We start from the raw sequence: 20,635 nt of genomic DNA, 5'->3' as shown, positions 1-20,635 counted from the left end.
ATATTTTTAGTTTCACGCCACAATGGCATTTACTCGCTTATTTATGAAATGTTCTGAAATGGAGTACAACAAAACAATATCAACAGATGTGAACAAGTCTCCTAACTCGATTATGTACAACGTAATATGCAACTCTAATTACAATGCAAGATTAATCATTAAAAAAAAAAGAGACCTTTACATATTCTTCAAAACCTCCGCTGCACCGCATTCATGAATTGTATTATAAAAAAAAAGATTCTAAAAGTGAGGTGCAAGCATTCAAACTCTTCAAAATTTTTCTGAATGTTGTAAGCTGGCAAGCTTGTAATAGTATCATCAGATACCTACATATACACCTGAAATATAATTACAATCATAATTACAAAATATTAATTACCTTACAATCTTGGAATTTGAGGGATATTTGCTCCTTTTCTATGAATTTCATCTCACTTTGGCATTCAAAGCCTCTTATTTGTAATGTTAAAATTGATATACTCTAAAATTAGTGACCAGTGGTTTTTAGTAAAATGGTGCAATTAATGAATACAAATTATAATTTTATATAAAAAAAAGGAAATAGCAGAATACAATCAAATTTGAATTTGTAAGTAGGTGAATATTGTATCAATTGAATACAGAATCAGTTTTAACTATTTCATGAATGTTCAGTGCTAGAGAAATACATGAAATCGAATACAGTGAAAATAAAATTTTGTTCACGTTAAGAGATGTTACACATGATTATGATACAAATCAGAAAAATATTTCATGAATGATGTGGAATAACAATTTTAGATACATATATTTGAAAAGTGCAATAATTATAAACTGTAATTGAGCAAAGCATATTTTGTCGCTTGAAACTAAAAAGGTGTTATTGGTTGTATATGATATGATAGAGTATTAACAATGATGTCTTTACTAATTTTAACACTAGTAAAGAAAGAAAACAGTTTGTAAAGTCCATCATGACGTCATAAATGAATGAATCGTCTACGGATAGCCAAAATGATTTTCCAATATTATTAAAGTAAAATTGACATATGAAGATGCTCAGGTTGTTAAGATATACTTGTTATTATGTTTGATTATATGTTTGGTTGCTCACATGCATAGCTCTTCAGTCAGCTTTATGAAAACGCCCCTAGAAGGTGTTCCATAAACACCAATGAGGCTGATGTTGCAACGGACTATGGCAAGCCATTCATGCCACTGGTTGATCTGTCTTTTATTGAAACCAGTCTCTTGAGCAAATACTTCAAATGGTTTTTCTTTTATCAGCAAAATGTTAATTTCAGGATTCATTTTTTTGAAATAAAAAGGGACAATTTGCAGAACAGTTATGCAACAAGTGGCGTGGCTACCTGCTGAAGTTTAACACTTTAACAGCTCAATCATGTGATACTAATATGCAAATATGACACATGAAATCAAAGAGATTTTTTGTGCAATTTCATCCTGTCTCATTCTTCCTAAAACATCCCAATGGAAGTGTTTTCAATGTGCCAGCCAAGATCTACATGAACTCCAATAAAATAAAAATGAAATACATGTAAATGAGTAAATTGAAATGGATATTATATACATTCTTGTACAATTAATTTGCAGGTATGATAATGGTGCAAGTAGAGAGAAAGGAAACAAATATTAGATAAATAAATTTCTAAATATATATATTCATCAATTTGTGGAGATGGCAAAAGTAGAGGACAACATATGAAGGCAGTAGCTGATCAAATATCACTTTCTACCGGAAAAAATAAAGAAGAAATCACAATAATATGCAGTTGCTAACATTTGAATATGTACAAGCAAAACAAATGCATTAGCACATGCGCTGTAGAACACTGGCAAATAAATCATTAAAAACATGCCTAAGAAAATGCAGAATTTAAAGAACGGTACAACTGTACATATCTTAACTCGAAACTGCTTTAACAGACCAATAAAAGTTGAATGAAAATAGAACTATATTTTGTCATATATTACAAGAATGAAACATGTATTTACATGCAAACACAGTGAACTTCTAGAATTAATTGCATGAATTTTTACAAATTAATATCAACTAACTTCCCAGATGAATTAAAAATAAAGAGTTAAACCTAAAATCATTGAAATTTACAATGGAATTCATTATTACATGTATTTTATTTCAAGGTAGAATTCCTTGTTTGGAAGCCTAAATTTCACAAGTTAGAAACACAAAGAGCATATTCACAACCAACCACCCCCCCCCCCCCTCAAAAAAAAAAAAACATATTAAATAAACATCTGCCTCATATATGTACAAATTATATTGAACACAACAGGTTAAAATTATGCACATATTTACTGTTTGTAAACACATACTTCAAGCTATGCATCTATGTTTTTAGAGTATATTAATTCTGATTCAAAATAGCATATTTAAAAGATATAAAGTCCAATTAGGCATGTAGCCATTGGTTATCTTCGAGTCACAGGGAGGTGGGGGGGGGGGGGCATTACAAGTTAACTAAAAATATACAAATATGTGAGATATCTATCAAGCGGTTTCTTTTCTGTGATTTCATGCCACGTAATCTTATGATAAAAACAATGACAAAGTATATGCTTCAGAAAAAAACTCAAATTAAGAATTACGCTCATTTGTCTACTTTAAAATACATTCATACCGGAAGCTATCATCCTATTCCACAAATAACTGCTATAAATGAAGGGGGGGGGTGATCCGTATACTTCTTAATCTATAATAATTAACATAGTAAAATCATCTGCGAAACACATTTACATGTATGCACTCAATGCGAAAATCACCAGCACCATTATCCTGATAAAACTTGAAACATAACAGCCGAGTTTTTCCACAATCTCTCTGAACACATGAAATATTTGAAGAAAAAAAATGCCCATTTGAATGAAGAAGTACATGCACATCATCACACTATTACCACCTGGAAAAAAATGTACCTCAAGAATTTTGATAACCCCCTGTTGTTGAATAGCTTACACAAGTCTGTACAGAACTTAATAGTGGTAGGAGGTTTAGATTGCTATAAAGTACATAAAGCTGTATTACTATTGCAGTTAAGGAATAAGTACTATCAGCAACGACAAAGGAAAAAAAAAATTACAGCACCCAAAATACGTACCACCAGTGGACTGATAATAGATGATGACTAAACAATTTTGGTGAAAATGTTGTTTTTATAGGTTTTGTGTTTTTTCATTTTGAAAAAAAAAAACTATCACATCTAAATGCTGAATACCACCAAATGCTCACGTAATAATGTGGTGGCAGTCATTCTCAAGACCAACTTAAAAAGTTTCATATAGCAAGTGTCATAACTTCTCTGAATGGTGTGCATGCAGTTTTTTTTTCTATTAAACAATAGCCAAAAGTTGACTTTAGGAAGACATGACTTTTCACTTGAGACACACACAAAAAAATTTATAAAAAAGCAGTATAAGGAGAAAGATAGAGAAAACTCCCAAGATACAACAAGAGAGAAAAGTGAAGAGGAGAAGGAAAGAAAAATGAAAGGCTAAAATGAAAAGAAAAATCAGAAGATGAAAATAAATAATAGAAGCACGTAGAACAGAAAAAAAATCAATCCCATTTTCCTGCATTGTACATCAATTACAGGACACCTGGGCTTGTTTTACGACATTGTTTGTTTAACATAGACAAATACAGACTTGTATAGAAAAATTACACCATCTTGTGAGATGCAGATTATAACTGTATGCATTAAATTTTGCTGGCCAATCGCTATTACTTCAATTGGATTTAAAGTGGCATACCCGGTTGTTGCACATCTATGTCTGCACATGTTGGTTGTCTAGACAAGATGATAATTGCAAGATCTTTTAAACAAACATTTCACAAATTGTTTAAAATGTGTGACAATTTCATTGTGTAGCACAAAACCTCACAACAACATTGTGCTATGTGTGATCTTGTAGTATCAAAATTTGAATGAAAATGTATTTCATTGTGATCCACCTCTGATAATAGGTTTTATTTTTAGTTCTTTCCTGATGCATTGAATAAGAGAAATGGCTCGCAATAAGACCACTGACCTAAATCAATATTTGCCTCATTTTAATTCTACTCAAGCTGAGTTCAGAATACTGTATCGAGGTTTGAATATGTTACAGTTAATATAAAGGGCTTTCATCAAACGAAAATAAATCAGTACAGAATAATCCTACCCTTCCTTGACAGAAGAGTAAAATAAGAAGAGCAATGTGTCCGGCATTTACACAGAGACAAATCCGTTGTCTAAATGCAATGTTTTGTATCTTTTGTAGGTAAATAAATCAATCAATGCATTTACATGATGGTAATCAGACCTCGTCTCATAGCACAATCTATATGAATTTCTGTCTGCCAGAACCAACGAATTTTGCGTATGATAAAGTACCAAATATTTGATTTAGGTCAATACATGTACATGTATATGTCTTTCTTCTTTTAATAAGGTAGGGCAGAAATAAAGTCACTAACCAGTAAATTAAGAAATCAAATCTACAACAGTGTAAGGCAATCTGCAAAATGGTAAAAACAATACAAAACAAAACAAAGCCACAATAAATTCCGAAACGTAATCACGACAGTACAAATGCTACAACACGAGAAAGAAATGTCTTCTACACACTGAGAGAGTTTGCCTCTCTCGTATATAATAGAACAGTTATCCGAAGAAAAAAGCAGTGTGCTGATTTCAAAGAGGGGCATATTCAATTAAGTTTTGTGTCGTTCGAAATGGTGTTAAGTGTCTTCTTAATTTAAACAATTTATAAAACAAGCTCAATGTCGTCAATTTAATACAACTATCATTAGAGGTTTAATCACTAAAAATATGAATTAAAAATTTGATTAAGATCTCAACATTGGGCTGATTCTCAGCACTCCCATCATTTCAAATTTAGCAGATCTTTCAAGCAAAAAAAATACATGCTAAAGTTTTGACAATGTCTGCTTTGCATAGATGTAATGTCCATGTTGACCGAGTACGAAGTTCAGCTTTACCACAAGAATGAGTTCATATTCAATTACTAAATTACATTCCAGTCCTGTGTTACTATGGGGTGTGAAGGCTAGGATTCATTGCAAGGAACTCCCTTTCCCACTTTGAGGTTTTCGGCTTTTCATTTGGCGTCGATTCCGAGAAGAGTTTCATCTTATCCCTAAAGGACATGTTTTTCATGTCCGGTGAGACATTCTTGGGCTGCAACTGTTGCTTGGCTAGTCTCTTATCTCTTGGGTCATTGTAGACTTCTTGAGCACCTATCACCCCAGGGGTGTCCCCAGTGCGATAGACAGGTGGTGGACCATTCTGTGGTGGTGTGCTGTATCCCAGGGTATTGTTTACAGAGGCTGGTGGTGGTGGTGGAGGTGCTGGATTGTGATTGTGCATGTAGTCATTCATGGGAGCTGTGTGGAAGTTGTTGGTGTAGCCGTTGCCAAAGCTTGACTGCTGGGGCGGTGGCGCTGGTGTACCACCGGAGTTATTAGAACTTACACTCTGTTGGGAACTGATGGACCCTCGGTCACCTGCTGATCCAAGATTATTGAGTGGATCCACAGATGTACTTGGTCGCTGTCCAGGTCGGAATGTGACTCGTTTGGGAGCTACGGGAGGGGGAACCTTCTTGAATGGTTTTGGTTTGTTGAGAAAATTTGCATCCGTGGTACTGTATCCATCTGTTGGCGGCCTTTCTGGTGGTGCTGCTTGGACATAAGGTTTATTTGGTCCTGGAACGTAGCCTGCACTAACAGTAGCATGGACCATGCCAGTCTGACCCGGTCGTGACATGGAAGCGTTCATATCATTCATCTGGCGGGGTGGGTCATCAAACGACATCTCCTCCAATCGCCTTCTCTCCTGTTCCAGTTCAGCTGCCCGTTTCTCAAACTCCATGCGCTGTTGCTGGTGCCTTCGCTGCATTTCTTCCTCTTGCTCTCGTAATCTTTTCATCTCCTCATATTTTCTGCGCTCCTCCTCTGCTTGGCGTCTTAGTTCTTCCTGTTCTTTAATCCATTTTGCCCGTTCTTCCTGTAGTTTTTTGAACTCCAGCTGAGCATTTTTTTCTTCTTGCTGTTGTTGTGCCCTTCTGTCAGCCTCTAACTGTCTTTGCCTCTCTTCCTCTTGCCGCTGCAACTGTTGCTGCCTTTGCTCTTCTTGTTGTCTCTGCATTTCCGCCTGTCTTCGCATTTCCTCTTGTCTCCGCATCTCTTCTTGCCTTCTTATTTCCTCTTGTCTCCGCATTTCCTCTTGCCTTCGCATATCCTCTTGTCTCCGCATTTCCTCTTTCCTCTGCAGTTCCTGCTGTCTCTGCATTTCTTGCTGTCTTTGTAATTCTTGTTGCCTTTGAGCTTCCTTCTGTCTTTGCATTTCTTGCTGCCTCAACTCTTGTTCCCTTAGCTCTTGCTGCCTTTGGACTTCTTGCTGGCGCTGCATCTCTTGTTTTCTCTGGAATTCTTGTTGCCTTTGAAGCTCCTGTTGTCTCTGCATTTCTATTTCTCTCTGACGTTCTTGCTGCCGTTGCATTTGCAGTTCCTGAACTCTCATTTCCTGCTTTCTTCTCATATCATTTTCCCTTTCTTCTTGTCTTTCTCTTTCAAGCTGCTGTTCTCTTGCTTTTTGTGCAGCGATCTCAGCACTTCGATTTGCCATTGCCATTTGATTCTGGAACTCTGGTTTCTTTGTTAAATCATCTTCCTCATCATCATCTTCGTTGTCCATCATGGATTCTTCAAGGCGTTGCTGGAACTGCTGGTCAAGTTTCATCTTATTCAATCTTTCTTGTTGAGGAGGAGTAAGTGAAGGCAAAGAAGACAAATACTCAATTTCATCATCTCTCATCAGTCTAACCTGTTCTTCAAGTCGCTTCTCTTGACGTTCTTTCTCCTCTCTATCCCAGGGAGAGCTTTTTGACGAGAGAGATGCAGAACCTGTAGGATTCATGCCTGGAGCGGAATTAGGAGGTCTCCTTTCCAAGGATCCTCGAGCTGCCTCAGCTGAAGCATTGGTCCTCTCAGGAGGCATGGGAGGAGGAACAGGTTTTGGACCCAGGGGAGGCTTCTGCTGAGGTGGAGTTGGCTGACTTTCACTTCCCACTGGAAGTGTATCACGAGTAAGGGATGACGATCTGTTGATACGCCCCTGACGAGGAAGAGAAGCGAAACCAGAGTTTGGCGACTGTCTCGATGGGTCTCCTCCCATTCTGTTGGCTCTCTCTTCCTGCCATCGACGGTATTCCTCCTCCTCGTCCATATTTTGAGGTGGTGGTGGAGGGAGGTCATTATTATCTTGCATTTGGGAAGCTGAATGATCTAGTGGTGGAGGTGGAGGCAAGTCATCACTTTGTTGACCACTAGGAGCATATTGCCTAGATTGATCCTCCCTAATCGTTCTGGGTGCTGGTTGGGGTCCATTTGGATGATCAGGCCCCCTTAATGTGTTCCCTTCACTGTAAACCCTCGCCCTGGGCTCTGGAGGGTCATCAATCATATCCCCTTGACTATAATTCCTCTGGCGTGGTGGCATGCCGTAATTATCTCTAGAGTCTTGTGGTGGTGCTGGCCTCTGTATTTCTCCTTGAGGCCCAATCCTGAATGCCCCAGGTGGAGGGCCATATCTGTTGGGTGGCTGTTGCTGCTGAATGGCTCCATCTGGCATGCGCTGTTGAGGTGGTGGTGGTCCTCTTGGTCCCATGCCTGGTTGCTGACCAGGTGGAAACCTTGACTGCGGCATTGGCATTCTTTGTTGAGGACCTCTGGGACCCATTTGACCTGGAGGATACTGTCCTGGATGCTGGGGGGATGGTCCTCTCTGCCGCTGCTGCAGATGCTGCATCTGCTGTTGAACTTGGCGTGGTTGAGGGTTAGGTCTCATCTGACCAGGCCTTTGTTGGGGAATAGGACCTCGAGGGTCTGGAGACTCCCTTCTCGGATCACCTGGTCTGGATCCTGGCTGCCTTCTGTAGGGCTCCTCTTCAAAACTTTCAAGTGATTTGTCAGGCATTCCAGGACGCATGTGTGGATCCTCCTCCCTCCTGAAGGGTGGTTCCTCTCTGGGAGCATGACCTCTGTATGGCTGCTCATCTCTCTTTTGAGAAAGGTCCACAGTGGACTTCACTGGTCTCTGGGATTCGTGTTCCATCGGTTCTGGGTCAAGGTGAGATACAGACTTGGACCTTTGGGAAATTGGTGGAGTAGGGGTTGCCTCCATACGGCTGAAAGTAAAAGATAAACAATAAAACAGGAATTAATGTAAATTTTGTTATTGACATAAAGAAACTCCAACACTCCTTTCCAACAGATAACCTTCCATGAAATCAGCATGATGATGAAATGGTAATTGATGAAAGGACTGGTACAATTGTTGGTCCTGTTGCATTCTTCCAATGGCACAATGCTGTCACTGACAGCAACTTACATTGTAACATTGCCCAACAGCCTATCAAATCGGTTTTCATGGAAAATACAAATCCAACAGGTTCTTTATACGTTACAAAGACAGTATGTGTTCTTTCATATCTATATTTCAGAGCAAATTTACATCTCAAGGGGAGGATGATAAAGTTTCTTTGGCCAAAAAAAACAACATTTTTCTTCCCACAAGATATATCAAATGACTTCAGTGTATTTTTTGTAACTAAACATTTACTCTTACAGTTGTTCCTTTGCTAATTCATCAAAAGCAAAAAGGTGAAGGTTAGAGTTGTGGCGGGAGTTAAGGTCCAGAATCAGATGAAGATTGGGACTGAGGTTAAGGTAAGGTTCATGTTTGGGGTCAATTTGACCCCCCCCCTTCAGATCTTGGCATTTTCATCAGGAGCACTAGTCACAGGAGCAAACATCATGGTACCATATTTTCAATTCAACAGAGATGTAAGAATGAAATCTATATGACTGAAATAGTGTAACATCAAATTAAATCCATAATTTTACATCCCCTTATTGAGATCCCTTGACCTAAATTTGACCTACCTCCTTGGTTCAGGCCTCATGCCAACAGAGCCATGGCGGGAGTAGTCATCTCTACCGTTATTGCTTGTCATTGGCATGTAGTTACCTCGTTCTGGTGGTCGATCCTCAGCTGGAAAAAAACAAAAGATAGAATAATTAGTTTAAAGAGACATTAAATTACATAATTTGTGGACTCTCACACTATTGCTTGGAATTATGTACGGTAATCAGAGTGAACATAGTATTGATTAGAAAATTATTCCTGACAATTGGGTTAGGTAAATAAAAGAAATATTGGCTCAAAATTTTGAAATTCAAATTTAAACAAGATATCATTTAAAGATGGGCAGTCTCCACCTTTTTATTCAATCAACTAAAATCCTGTATGTAACAAGATCAGTGTGGAAATATGTGATACATTTCAAGGCTTAATGTAAATAAACTATAATTAAATTCCTAGTTTCTTTTTTCAATAATGCAGATTAATTTTGTCATGAGTTTAATCAAAATATCAAGTATCAAATTTGAATATAAGTATAGTCTGAAATGGATTTTGAAATTATGATATTTTGTGTGAAACAGAGAGGAATTACCAACAACAAATAATCTTGAATAAAATGCTTTTGATTCTGCCCAGTTGGAAAAGAAAAAAAATATTCCTTTATTCATTTAAACAGACAAACATAAAACTAAATGATAATGCAAGAAACATGCAATATAACATGCAATTATAATTGGAATACTAAAACAAAATGGACAGAGTACGTAGGGAGATAACAAACATATGATTAATTGCTTGAATGTTTGCTTTATAAGTCATTTTTTTTTACCAATTTTGATAGGATATGCAACATTGCAGGTTTTCATACAAATAAGTCAGAAGAAGAAAAGGCTTAGGTATTCAACATACATGTTGAACTTGGAAAGACACAAGCAAAACAACAAAGAGATTTGGTCATACAAAAAGAAATGTAACAAGTATTTCAGTGGAAAATGCATCACACGTAAAGGGTGCTTAAAATGTGTAGAATAAGGTTTGCACAGAAGTTACAGTGGGATAGTTGAAATTAACGAAGATCATGCAAGATTTGCAATATTATGACTGCCTTTGGAGAGAGAAAACAAAATAAAATGATTTTTTTTGCAGAGAAAGAAGGATATCTTAAGCAAATTAAACCAAAAATTGGTGCAAGTATTTGAGGGATGTGAAAAGAACCACTCAAAAAGGGAAACATGCAAATGGTAGGATCACAAAAGGGGCAGACTTTAAAATAATATGAGGGGGAAAAATGCATGCAAGGATACAAAGATATCGAAAACAAAGAAGAATCAATGTGGTTTGAACACATGACAACGGACACGATTATATTCATCAAAACATTTAAAATATTTGGAGCAATAAAGGGAAATAAGAAATGACAGGATTACAAAAGGAAGCGGAAGATTTGTAAAATGAGATGAAAATGCAAGAATACTTATAGTTAACACAACAGAATTGAGTGACATGCATTACAGTGGAAATATATTAAATAGAAATTTGGAGTGTGCAATATAAAGAAAAAAATAGAGAGGGGGAAAGATTTAGAAATGGGAACAATCAAATGTTAAATTTGCGACATAACATGCTTTGAAATAACCACGAAGAACACCGATACAAATGACACAGAAGACACAGCAACCCACAAACACGGCAATACAACTCGACACTGATATTCTTCTCACCGAGATTGGGGGACGACTTGGCCTTATCGGCCTCTCTGAGGCCCACAAGGGGCACGCCAATCATACCCCTAGGCATGGTGGCGATGTCCCTAGGATCAACGGACTCCCTAGGGGCACCCATACCAGGGGGAAGGGTACCGGAGCGCCCTGATAAGTCTTCACTGACAGGGCGGGGCTGACGGGGTTCTCCTTTGTAAGCTGGGGGAGGGGATGGATAGATAAAGGGGGTGGGATATTGGAAAGGGTAGGGATGGGGGAGATAGGTCCCATCGGGAAGCAATAAGGGCGGGGTAGGTAAGAAAATAATGAAAATAAGTGAAGATCATATCAAACTGAACAAAGCAGAAATTCTGATGTAGACTTAATATATATCAAAACCGGGATGGCCATTGTGCAAAGTGATTTCAAATTAATTAGTTCTACCTCAGGTCAACCATTTTGAATTATATCATAAATTATTCATTAGTAAATTCATTAGTTAAATCATAGATAAGAGTTTTATTATGTACGTCTTATTTTAATATCTAATATTTTCATCAACTATTGTTTATGTTTTGTATCTTTGTAAATTGTACGCAATTCAGCCGTAAGGCTGCTAAGTGCAATGTTTTTTTATACCGAAATAAATAAATAAATAATGGAATGAGAAATGTAAACCCGAAAAGACAGGATAAATCTGAGACTGAATTCATAATCCAATTCACTAATGAGGCAAAAATACCAATGTGCAAGATATTCAATATTTAAAAAATATTTACATATGCTTGAACAAACCACAAATGTTATGTATACTTTGAGTAACTAAATAATATCAAAATGTGTCAACCCCCCCCCATCATTATATTTTCTTTCCCCCTTGTTCTTATCTCTTTAACCTCTACTTACCTCTTTGCTGTGGGGGTGTTGCCTGGCTAAGAATCTGAGCCAAACCATGGAAAATGGCACCTTGCTTGGCTATGGTCATCTCAACGATCTGACCAGACTTGACCAGAAACTGAGCAGCTCTGCATAGCAAGAAAGAAAACAACAGAATGAAGGTTCAGACACTATCATCAAGTATCCAATATTTTTTAAAGACTTGTGCACAAGTTAATTTCCCAAATTATGGTATTCAAATGTAACATACTCAAACAACCAATCTGGTAACAAACACTGTCTCTGTCTATTTGATATGGTGATTTTTTCCCTCTTTGTACAGTCCGTCCTCTCTTATCCGGACACGTTGGGACCAGCACCAATCCGGATAAGGGATTTATCCGGATCTGGGAGACCCAATATTAAATACACGCAGCTGCGCTGCCGACTGCCTCCCCAGGCCACCGGCGGTAGCTACACTATTGTGGGCGTACGGTAAAGACAATATTCACTGCAGAGTCAGTGCAAATTATAGGCATTGTTTTTATCAAAAATTCAATTGATCGATGGCCAAAACTCTTGGAAAATTTACCTGCTAAAATGACTGAGTCATACATCGAGCATACCTCGAAAGAAAGAGAATGACTCGATGAAACCAAGTTTTAAAATTAGATCATTGCGGCGGGTATCGCAGCTTCGCAATGTCAGCCATTGTTACACTGACTGTAGGCTCAAACATGATAGATGGCGCTGTCCGTATTGAGGCCTAAATTTAGCTAGCAAGACGTGTTGTTTTTCCCGCGAAGCAAAAAGAGAAACGTGATGAAATGTTTGCGCTGCACCCTGATTTACTGGAAATTATCATTCCTAAAGTTCTTTTGGTGATTTGGGTGAGATATTTTCATGAAAAATATGTTTGGTGTAGGGTGACTATGTTGGGAAATATATGTAATCAAAGTGAGTTTACGTATAGGATTGAGTTTAGATTGAAATCTCATGTCCTCACATACTGGTACTAGGCCTAGATTTAAAAAAAAAAAAAAAATCTCGGCAAGTGTGCGTCCGGATAATAGAGGGATCCGGATAAGGGGAGGCCGGATAAGAGAGGTCGGACTGTATAACCTGAAAAAATGTTTGCTACATAATGAAGTAGGAGAACATGATGTAATAAACCTAATCATGTAATAGCAAGTCTTCTATATAGATATCAGAAAGACAGATAAAGCTCAATTGAAATTATAGGCAATAAAAGATTGCAAATATGAGTTTATCAATGAGATTTTAACAAACATAATAATGTGTATAATGTCTTGGCAGTAAGCAATTATAGAATCAATAAACCTCAGGGGCCGTTTCATAAAGCTGATCATAAGTTAAGAATGACTTAAAGAACAACTGGTGATCCCTTTTTTACGCTCTAAACCATCGCCAATGATAATTTTGGTATATACCATTTACCAAAAGAAATGATCACCAGTCGTTCTTAAAGTCACTCTTAACTTACGAACAGCTTTATGGAACACCCAGCAGGTATCCTTCGTGATAGCTGACTGGGATTTAAAAAAAAAATCAAAATTCTTTGTGCTCAAATCAAACACAATTCATATACATAAAGTTTGTATATTGCAAAATAAAAGAAAACACAAGTATAAAAAAAAACTTACGCATCCTGATCCAGGCCAAGTAAACTGTTCCCATCCACAGCAAGAATTTGATCACCAGCCTTCACTCTGCCATCCTATGAAAAAAAAATATGTTATTCCATGGCATGAAAATGAAGGTTTATTAAAAGTAGGCAAAAGATGTCCAAGCCTGATCTACAGAATGGTAGAACTATATATATGATTTTTTTTAATTCCAAAGGGCATAATCTAAAAAAAAATATAAACAGGTATTTAATTTCCTTCTTTCTAAATAAATGTTCCAAACAAAGGTAGAAAAAAACCTCTTGAAATATACATTTATCTTACAGTTGAATTTCCTGACAAGAACACATGTTTGGTATATCTGTTATCAGGCTTTTATATACACAAGACTTCAGAATGAGCATCTCCAAGTTTTCAAGTCAGGTAGAGATTTTTTTTTCTAAAGATTTATAACGCTTTCTAAAAATTCAGTTTCAACAAATTTGGATTTACCTTATCAGCAGCCGATCCTGGCACAACTGCTTTGACGTAGATACCAATCTTTTCTTGACCAGCTCCCTGTCATGATAGAAATTAAATTACATAACATTAATCAATCTAATAATTATTACATTCTGAAACTGAATAGAATCTCAAAACACTCAAATTATCATGTTCTTTAATAACAATTCCAAATTTAGGTAAAGAATTGGAGAGGGTTCAATATCCCCCCCTTGATTAACGTAAACTAATTTGAAAATTTGGTTTAAGAAAACAGTAACAAAGAAAAGGAGATAATAGTGAGAGAGAGAGAAAGAGAGAGAGAGAGGGAGGATGAAATAAAGTGGTAAATGAATGACCAAGAAATGTAAACCATATAAAAACATAACACAAAATATTTTCTACTTCCTTGACACACTACACTGTTTGAAACGAGGACTGTTGGTGATTTAAGCAAATAAAATGGAAGAACAAAAAATTGAGAGGGAGAGAGACTTACGGTAGCTGCAATGATGCTCAGTCCCATGCCTGGCTTTCCGTGTTTGTTAAGTTCTATGGTAACAACCTCTGGCTCCTTACCAGCTGGCTTAGCATCAGGTTTAACTTGAGGCTGTGAATACAGACAACGAATTGCTCATGGTTGAACATGGAATTTAATTCATTAAACAAAAGCAGTTTCATGACAAATTAAGAGACTTCAGTAAACCTTCACAATGAAGAGAGAGAGAGAAAATCAACTAAGAAGACATAATTTGGATACATGGTAGCGCTCATCCCCATAGCATGATCTTACCAATGAGGTGACACATTATATCCCACCTGCAACTGGAATGTGTTTTCAATCAGATTAGGGGATGTTGCAAGAAAATACTGGCGGTCAATTTCAATTTCTCTTGCAATTTTAAAATTGAAAGATCAAGTTTAACTATCATGGATTAATTATTACTCCAAGTTGCAAGAACCAGAACAACAATCAAATGCAAATTTGTAAACAAAATCAATACTTTCAATTGAATTTTGGACCACAATAAACTTGTAGGCTTGCAACTGATGGCGAGTTTCTTGCAATTGATTGCAAGTCTCTTGAAACTGATTGCAGAATTTTCCTAAAATTGATCGCAATTTTCTTGCAATGCCCCATTATGTCTTTGTAAAACAGACCCCAGGTCATAGTCAATGTTTGCTTTACCTCAAGGTGCGGGGCAGAGCCTGGTTGTGGGGAGGTTGGTGATTGAGGTGATGGTGGACCTGGAGAATCTAGGATGGATGGTTGATTGCCATACATATACACAGTCCACGTACCGTTGGCCTTTGGGTGAGGGGTCAAACGCACAAGAGCTATGGAGAGAAACAAAGTATATACAATTACAATATATGATTTCTAGATTGTCAAGCAAAAAAAAACAATAATGACAAAATAATTCCAACACTGTAATAGCTACACGGGACCTGTTAAGCAGCAAATATCCGCAAGTACATTTTTAAAAATCCAGAAAGTATATTTTTAAAAATCCTGAAGGGTTGGTAAAAGCAATCTTACGAGTTAACATTGCTTGTATTCTTTGCATTGTGAATCTTACAGTCTGAACTGTTTGGAGGGGAGGTTTCATATGACAAAAGAATCTAAGATGTGTCTCCATGGTATGTACATGTACCAAAAGAGCAAAGTGGCTTTAGTGGAAAAACAGGAAAGCATCATTTGTTACAATTTGGGGCTCCAGAACATCAATTGTAGAAATAAATTTAGGTCTAAGGTGAAAAATTACAATTGAATATTAACATCAATTACATTTCTTTGTGCTACCTCCTCCCCCATGGTCAGTATTTCTCCCTCGCTTGCATGAGAGGATTGGAGAACTCTTGAAGACTGTTACGAATACCCTTGATAATATCATTTAATAATCTCTAATTTACCCCCTCCCTCCCCCAAGAAGATCTCTCTCAACCATTAGGGAATTAGGGATACAGGTGATGAGTTACACCATCTAGTGGTCACTGTAACTCACCAGCTTGTATGAGCGGATTGAAGAATGCCCTTGATGATATCCCTAAAGCATCACTAGGTCCCCCCCCCCATTAGAGGAGGACTCTCCAAACATTCAGGATACAAGTGACAAGTTACAACCACTGATGTCAATGTAACTAACCAGCTTGTATGAGTGGATTGAAGAACTCTGTAAGACTTTTAGGAATACTTGATGATATCCCTAAAGCATCACTAAGTTACCCCCCCCCTCCCCCTTAGAGAAGGACTCTCCAAACATTTGGGATACAAGTGACAAGTTACAACCTCTGATGTCAATGTAACTCACCAGCTTGTATGAGTGAATTGAAGAATTCTCTCAGACTGTTAGGAATGCCATAAATGATTTCACTAGAGCATCTCTAGGTTACCCCCTCCCCACCTCATAGTCAAATGTCTCTGTAACTCACCAGCTTGTATGAGTGGATTGAAGAACTCCCTAAGACCGTTAGGAATGCCCTTGATGATATCACTGGAGTAGCCATCATCAGGTAGGAAGGCTGGTACCCTTAGTTCCCTCTCCTCCTCAATCAGGATGGGATGACCCTCACGCTGGGCTTGGAGCTCATCCTGGGATGCTGCCATGGCAGTGGCCTGGTGAGCAAAGGGCCAAGATGGGTAATCAATCTTCAAATCACTTTTGGTATTCACTCATGATATCAATGTCTGACTCAGCTTATTAAAATTTTTTGAAGCTTCCTTGTACATATGCAAATAGAAAATTCCATATTTTTTCAATTTTTTTAGTTGTTCTACATGTATATACATTCCATTCATATCAAAATATGAAATTGAGGCACATGTATATCATACTGTAGAAGAAAGGGTTGCCAGTCATAGGTAAAGTTGCATGTAAATTATGAACAGCTTTATGAAACACCCAAAGGCCTTGTATACAATCTGCATTCGGCATGTATGATTAGTTCAAGAATATAATCTGGGTCCTGTTGCAGATAAGTTACTTTTATAACTTTGCCATCCAATGGTGAACTTCTAGTGAATCCTTGATCTTGATTGGCTGTTCAGTATTGTTACCATGGCAAAATTGCTATTATAGATGTGATAATGATTTAACTATTATAAAACTGCCGCTGGATTGGTTGGTTACCTTAGCAATGGCTTCTGGTGGGATCTGGATGGCACCCTTAGGAGGGACATAGTTATCAAGGATGGCTTTCATCTGACGAGAGTTCAGCATCCAGCTATTGTTAATGGCAGAGTTGAGCTGGTTAGAATTCTCCTTTGGTGCGATCAACAGGTCCAGGGCCTGTTGAGATTAATAAGAAACAAAGGGATGGTAAATACTAATTCTCAAATCATCATACACCATCATGGCTAAACGTAAGAATTTGGTCAGACTACTCACTAGGCTTGGTGAGGCTTTATTTAATCAATGAATTTATGGATACACATTCATAACTAAAATTTTCTAAAACAAAAATGCATTTTAGATGTTGACTTTGCTGTCTTTCCATTGTTGCAATTGATTGGATCAATCGCAACTATTTGTAAGATGGGGCCCAGGATTACACCATGTGGGGTGAAATTAAAGGGAAGGTAGTCAAAGTGGGAAGGGACCAAGTAGCAATTTACCATTTGCAGGGTTCCCAGCTTTTCAAAAAAAAAACAAACAAACTGATTTTTCCATGATAAAGTTTAAAAATTCCCTGATAATTAATAAAACCCATTCCCCATTTCGCATGTTTTCTAAGTTGTTGCAGTGAATTACATATATTTTCAGTATAAAAACAATAATGTAAAACCAATTAGTACCACCATTACCAGTCATTCAAATGATGTTGTTTTGATATGCAACAAAATATAACAGAGCCTGACTGACTACCGTGCTTTCGACGTTAGGGCTGATCAAAAGTCCCTTATCTTTCCCTCACTAGAGGCATTTTTCCCTGATTTTTGAGGTATTTTTAAAATCAAATTCTCTGATTTTGCCCAGACTGGAAAAAAGTAAAAAAAAATTTCCCTGATTTCCCTCATAGGCTGGGAACCCTGATTTGGGACTGAATGGAAAGAAGACAAAGTGGGTGTAGACCAAGTCACAATTTCCCATACCACTCACCTGTTTGAGTTTCTGAAGGTGGGTGTCGGCTGCGACCTCCAGCCCCTGCTTCTCGGCCCAGGCAACCACCCTAGAGAGACGTCTCATCAACCTGTCACCCCAGTCCTGGGTGCAGAGACCGGCGTGACGGGGGGAGGAGACCAGACGGTTGAAGAGACTGGCGCTGATGAAGTGGAAGAGCTGCGAGAAGAGCTGGATGGTGAGGGCGGCGTTGACCCGGCAAACCCGCAGGAGGGTCATGGCTGAGGACAGGATCTGGAGGACATCACCTTTTAGAGAAAGAGAAAAGGAGGTAAGGGATAAACATGCATAATTCAAATATTTAAATCAGCTGAAATCAATCTTTCATTTAATCAATGTTTATGAGTAAAAATAATGCATGTTCTATGTGCTCAAACAGTATTGATACATGATGTGTGGGCCCCAATTGAATTTGTAGCTTAAAATTTACTTCTATAATAATTAGTTTTTTAAATCATTATCATTTGATTTTATCTTATTTCAAATCTTACTGTAAACAGGTTTTGTTGAATGTATGAGTCATTTGTTAGTCAGCCCACTCGCACACTTTGAAATGCCAGCACCATGCGCACTAGAAATGTCATTATCTTAAGATGTGAATGTGCATATAGTAAGCAAATGGACACTTGATGATATAAAATGGGATAGATGGGATCCCTTTAAAAAATAGCTACTCTAAGCTACCAAGGGCATTTCAAGTCAAATGAATGAATGGATTTATTTCATTATAGTTTCATTTTATTAAAACAGGGTGGCCTCTCCAGTTAAACATTGCTATCACTGATGGCCCTGTTAATGACGAATTACTCATTTACCATCTGGTGGAAGAAATTCTAAAGGGGGGGGGAACAGATTAAAATGATATGGAGGGGTAGTGGTAATATCTTTGGTTGAGACCTCAAAGAGATCTTGTTTTAACATAATATTTGATCTATGCAAGCATGCACCAATATTATCCTAGCATTAAAGCAGCATAGGGATTATTTTGTTATGCAACTGTTTCCGTTTATAGCTCAATGTTTAACAATCAGACTATGTTGTTATTGAAAAATACATTTTTATAAGAATATGAAAGTGAAACATTCCTTTATTTTCAACAACACATTCAAAGATGTTTATCAATGCAAAATAGTAAAAAGAAAGAAAAAAACAAAACATAACAGGCAATAGCAAATCTTACTACTATTGCCAAAACAGATTCCTATATTCAGATTGTTGAGACTGACAGATAAGGCATGCATTGAAATAATTGAAATAATAAACATGAAAGCAAATAATAGTGTGATCACATTCCAACCATTATTTGAAGAATAATAAACACTTTAAACAATAACCCCTGAAAAGTAACCAGCCATGAATCATGCAACATTATTTGCTATACTAACATGCAATAGTACATTTATCCCCTGTGTAACATAGTCTGTGTGTACATGAGCATTTATTTACCCAATATCTAATTGCAAACAGACTTTGGTCATGCACGACTTTGCTCATGCCATAGTAATAATATGCATTATTACTATAATCCATCATATTCAACTCCAAAGGCATATGATTGAAAATGTTAAAAGTGGTATATCAATCAAAACGCAAATGATACATTTCATCAATCAACTTTATAAATTGAACATTTTGGGGCACAAAATACTGATTCATTTCGCATATTTTGGAATACCTATATTTGATAATCTGACAGACCTTACATGATCAGATGATATCCAATTACATGTATTTTCAATGTTTGTATTTTTGTCAAGCCCAGTATTAATTGGTAAAACGAGATCTCAATGGAGCCTGATTTATGACAATTGCATTTGTACAGATTATTTCTCAAGACACATGTTTTATTTCTGTCACTAAACTTTTGTGCGTGTTAGTCTGTTGTAAATGCTTACAATTCTTTAATTTTGTTCAGTATCATTTTGAAAGTTTGTACAAGGTGATTTGAACCGTTCCTTATTTTTTTAATTAACACATAAAATGGGGGGGGGGGGGGAACACCCAATAAATATCAAAACAATAGAGCACCAAGGAATTGTTTTAGCTGATACAGTGTGAGGCTCCTACATGTACAAGCACTAGTGATTCTAAATAGCTGTTTTTTTAATACCGTAATTTGAATGAATGAAAAGGAATCAAATATGATGCTCATCATGAAAAGAAGAGACTGGAATTAGGCCTACAGTTTGCATTTTGCTATTTGGGTACCGGGTATATATACATGTATGTATTCCATTTACAGAAAATGATTTGTCAAATAACAATGTGTAAAAACCTACATACAAATGCCGTAAGCACAGTAGCACCCCCCCCCCCCTGACAACACATTTCACCTCTTTACATCAGGAATAAAATATGCCATAGCATTACACCATGGATGGGTTTTCATTCTCTTTGTTAATCTCATAACATTTTTTTTTCGGGGGGGGGGGGTATTAAAATTTTGTCACCCCTGTATCTGTAGGTCTACAGAACAGTATCCATTTTATATTTTCCACATTATGCTCAATAAATCTACAGATCTGTATTAAGCTAAACTAGACAATTAATAAGCTTTGCAAGATTTTTCTATGGTTTGCTAAGCTTTGCTAAGCTTTGCTAGCAACATATGAATCAACATATAGGGGACATAGGATGGAATATGCATGTATACACAATGAAGGAAACAAACTTTTCTAAATGAAAATATCTTGGAACCAGAAAAAAAATTGATACATGGAAAAAAGATTCATAATGTCTATAGATTACAGAATAAAAAAAATGAAAGGAACTGCATGAATTTTTCAAATATTATATCATATATTTAATAGTAAACAAGGAGAAAATACAGTGTACCCAGCTACCAGTGCTCAGAAAACCCATTC

General features: G+C 37.0%; 1 protein-coding gene across 4 annotated transcripts in view; it reads right to left on the bottom strand.

Moving 5' to 3' along the window:
* Window positions 1-20,635, bottom strand: part of LOC121413822 (afadin-like) — a 78,019-nt gene continuing 57,384 nt past the window's right edge. For 3 of the 4 annotated variants that reach the window (XM_041606783.1, XM_041606784.1, XM_041606785.1), the window contains 11 exons: window positions 17,751-18,019; window positions 16,782-16,940; window positions 16,084-16,267; window positions 14,840-14,988; window positions 14,150-14,260; window positions 13,663-13,728; window positions 13,189-13,262; window positions 11,555-11,673; window positions 10,670-10,867; window positions 8,969-9,077; window positions 1-8,211 (listed from right to left, as the gene is read on the bottom strand). In XM_041606783.1, the coding sequence (XP_041462717.1) occupies window positions 5,055-8,211; window positions 8,969-9,077; window positions 10,670-10,867; window positions 11,555-11,673; window positions 13,189-13,262; window positions 13,663-13,728; window positions 14,150-14,260; window positions 14,840-14,988; window positions 16,084-16,267; window positions 16,782-16,940; window positions 17,751-18,019 (4,595 nt within the window). In that variant the 3' untranslated portion in view covers window positions 1-5,054. The remainder of the gene's footprint in view (window positions 8,212-8,968; window positions 9,078-10,669; window positions 10,868-11,554; window positions 11,674-13,188; window positions 13,263-13,662; window positions 13,729-14,149; window positions 14,261-14,839; window positions 14,989-16,083; window positions 16,268-16,781; window positions 16,941-17,750; window positions 18,020-20,635) is intronic. The other variant, XM_041606786.1, reaches the window with a different exon arrangement.

The sequence above is a fragment of the Lytechinus variegatus genome, chromosome 4 (assembly GCF_018143015.1).
Source record: "Lytechinus variegatus isolate NC3 chromosome 4, Lvar_3.0, whole genome shotgun sequence".
Taxonomy (NCBI): domain Eukaryota; kingdom Metazoa; phylum Echinodermata; class Echinoidea; order Temnopleuroida; family Toxopneustidae; genus Lytechinus; species Lytechinus variegatus.
This window is presented reverse-complemented; position numbering and strand designations above follow the sequence as displayed.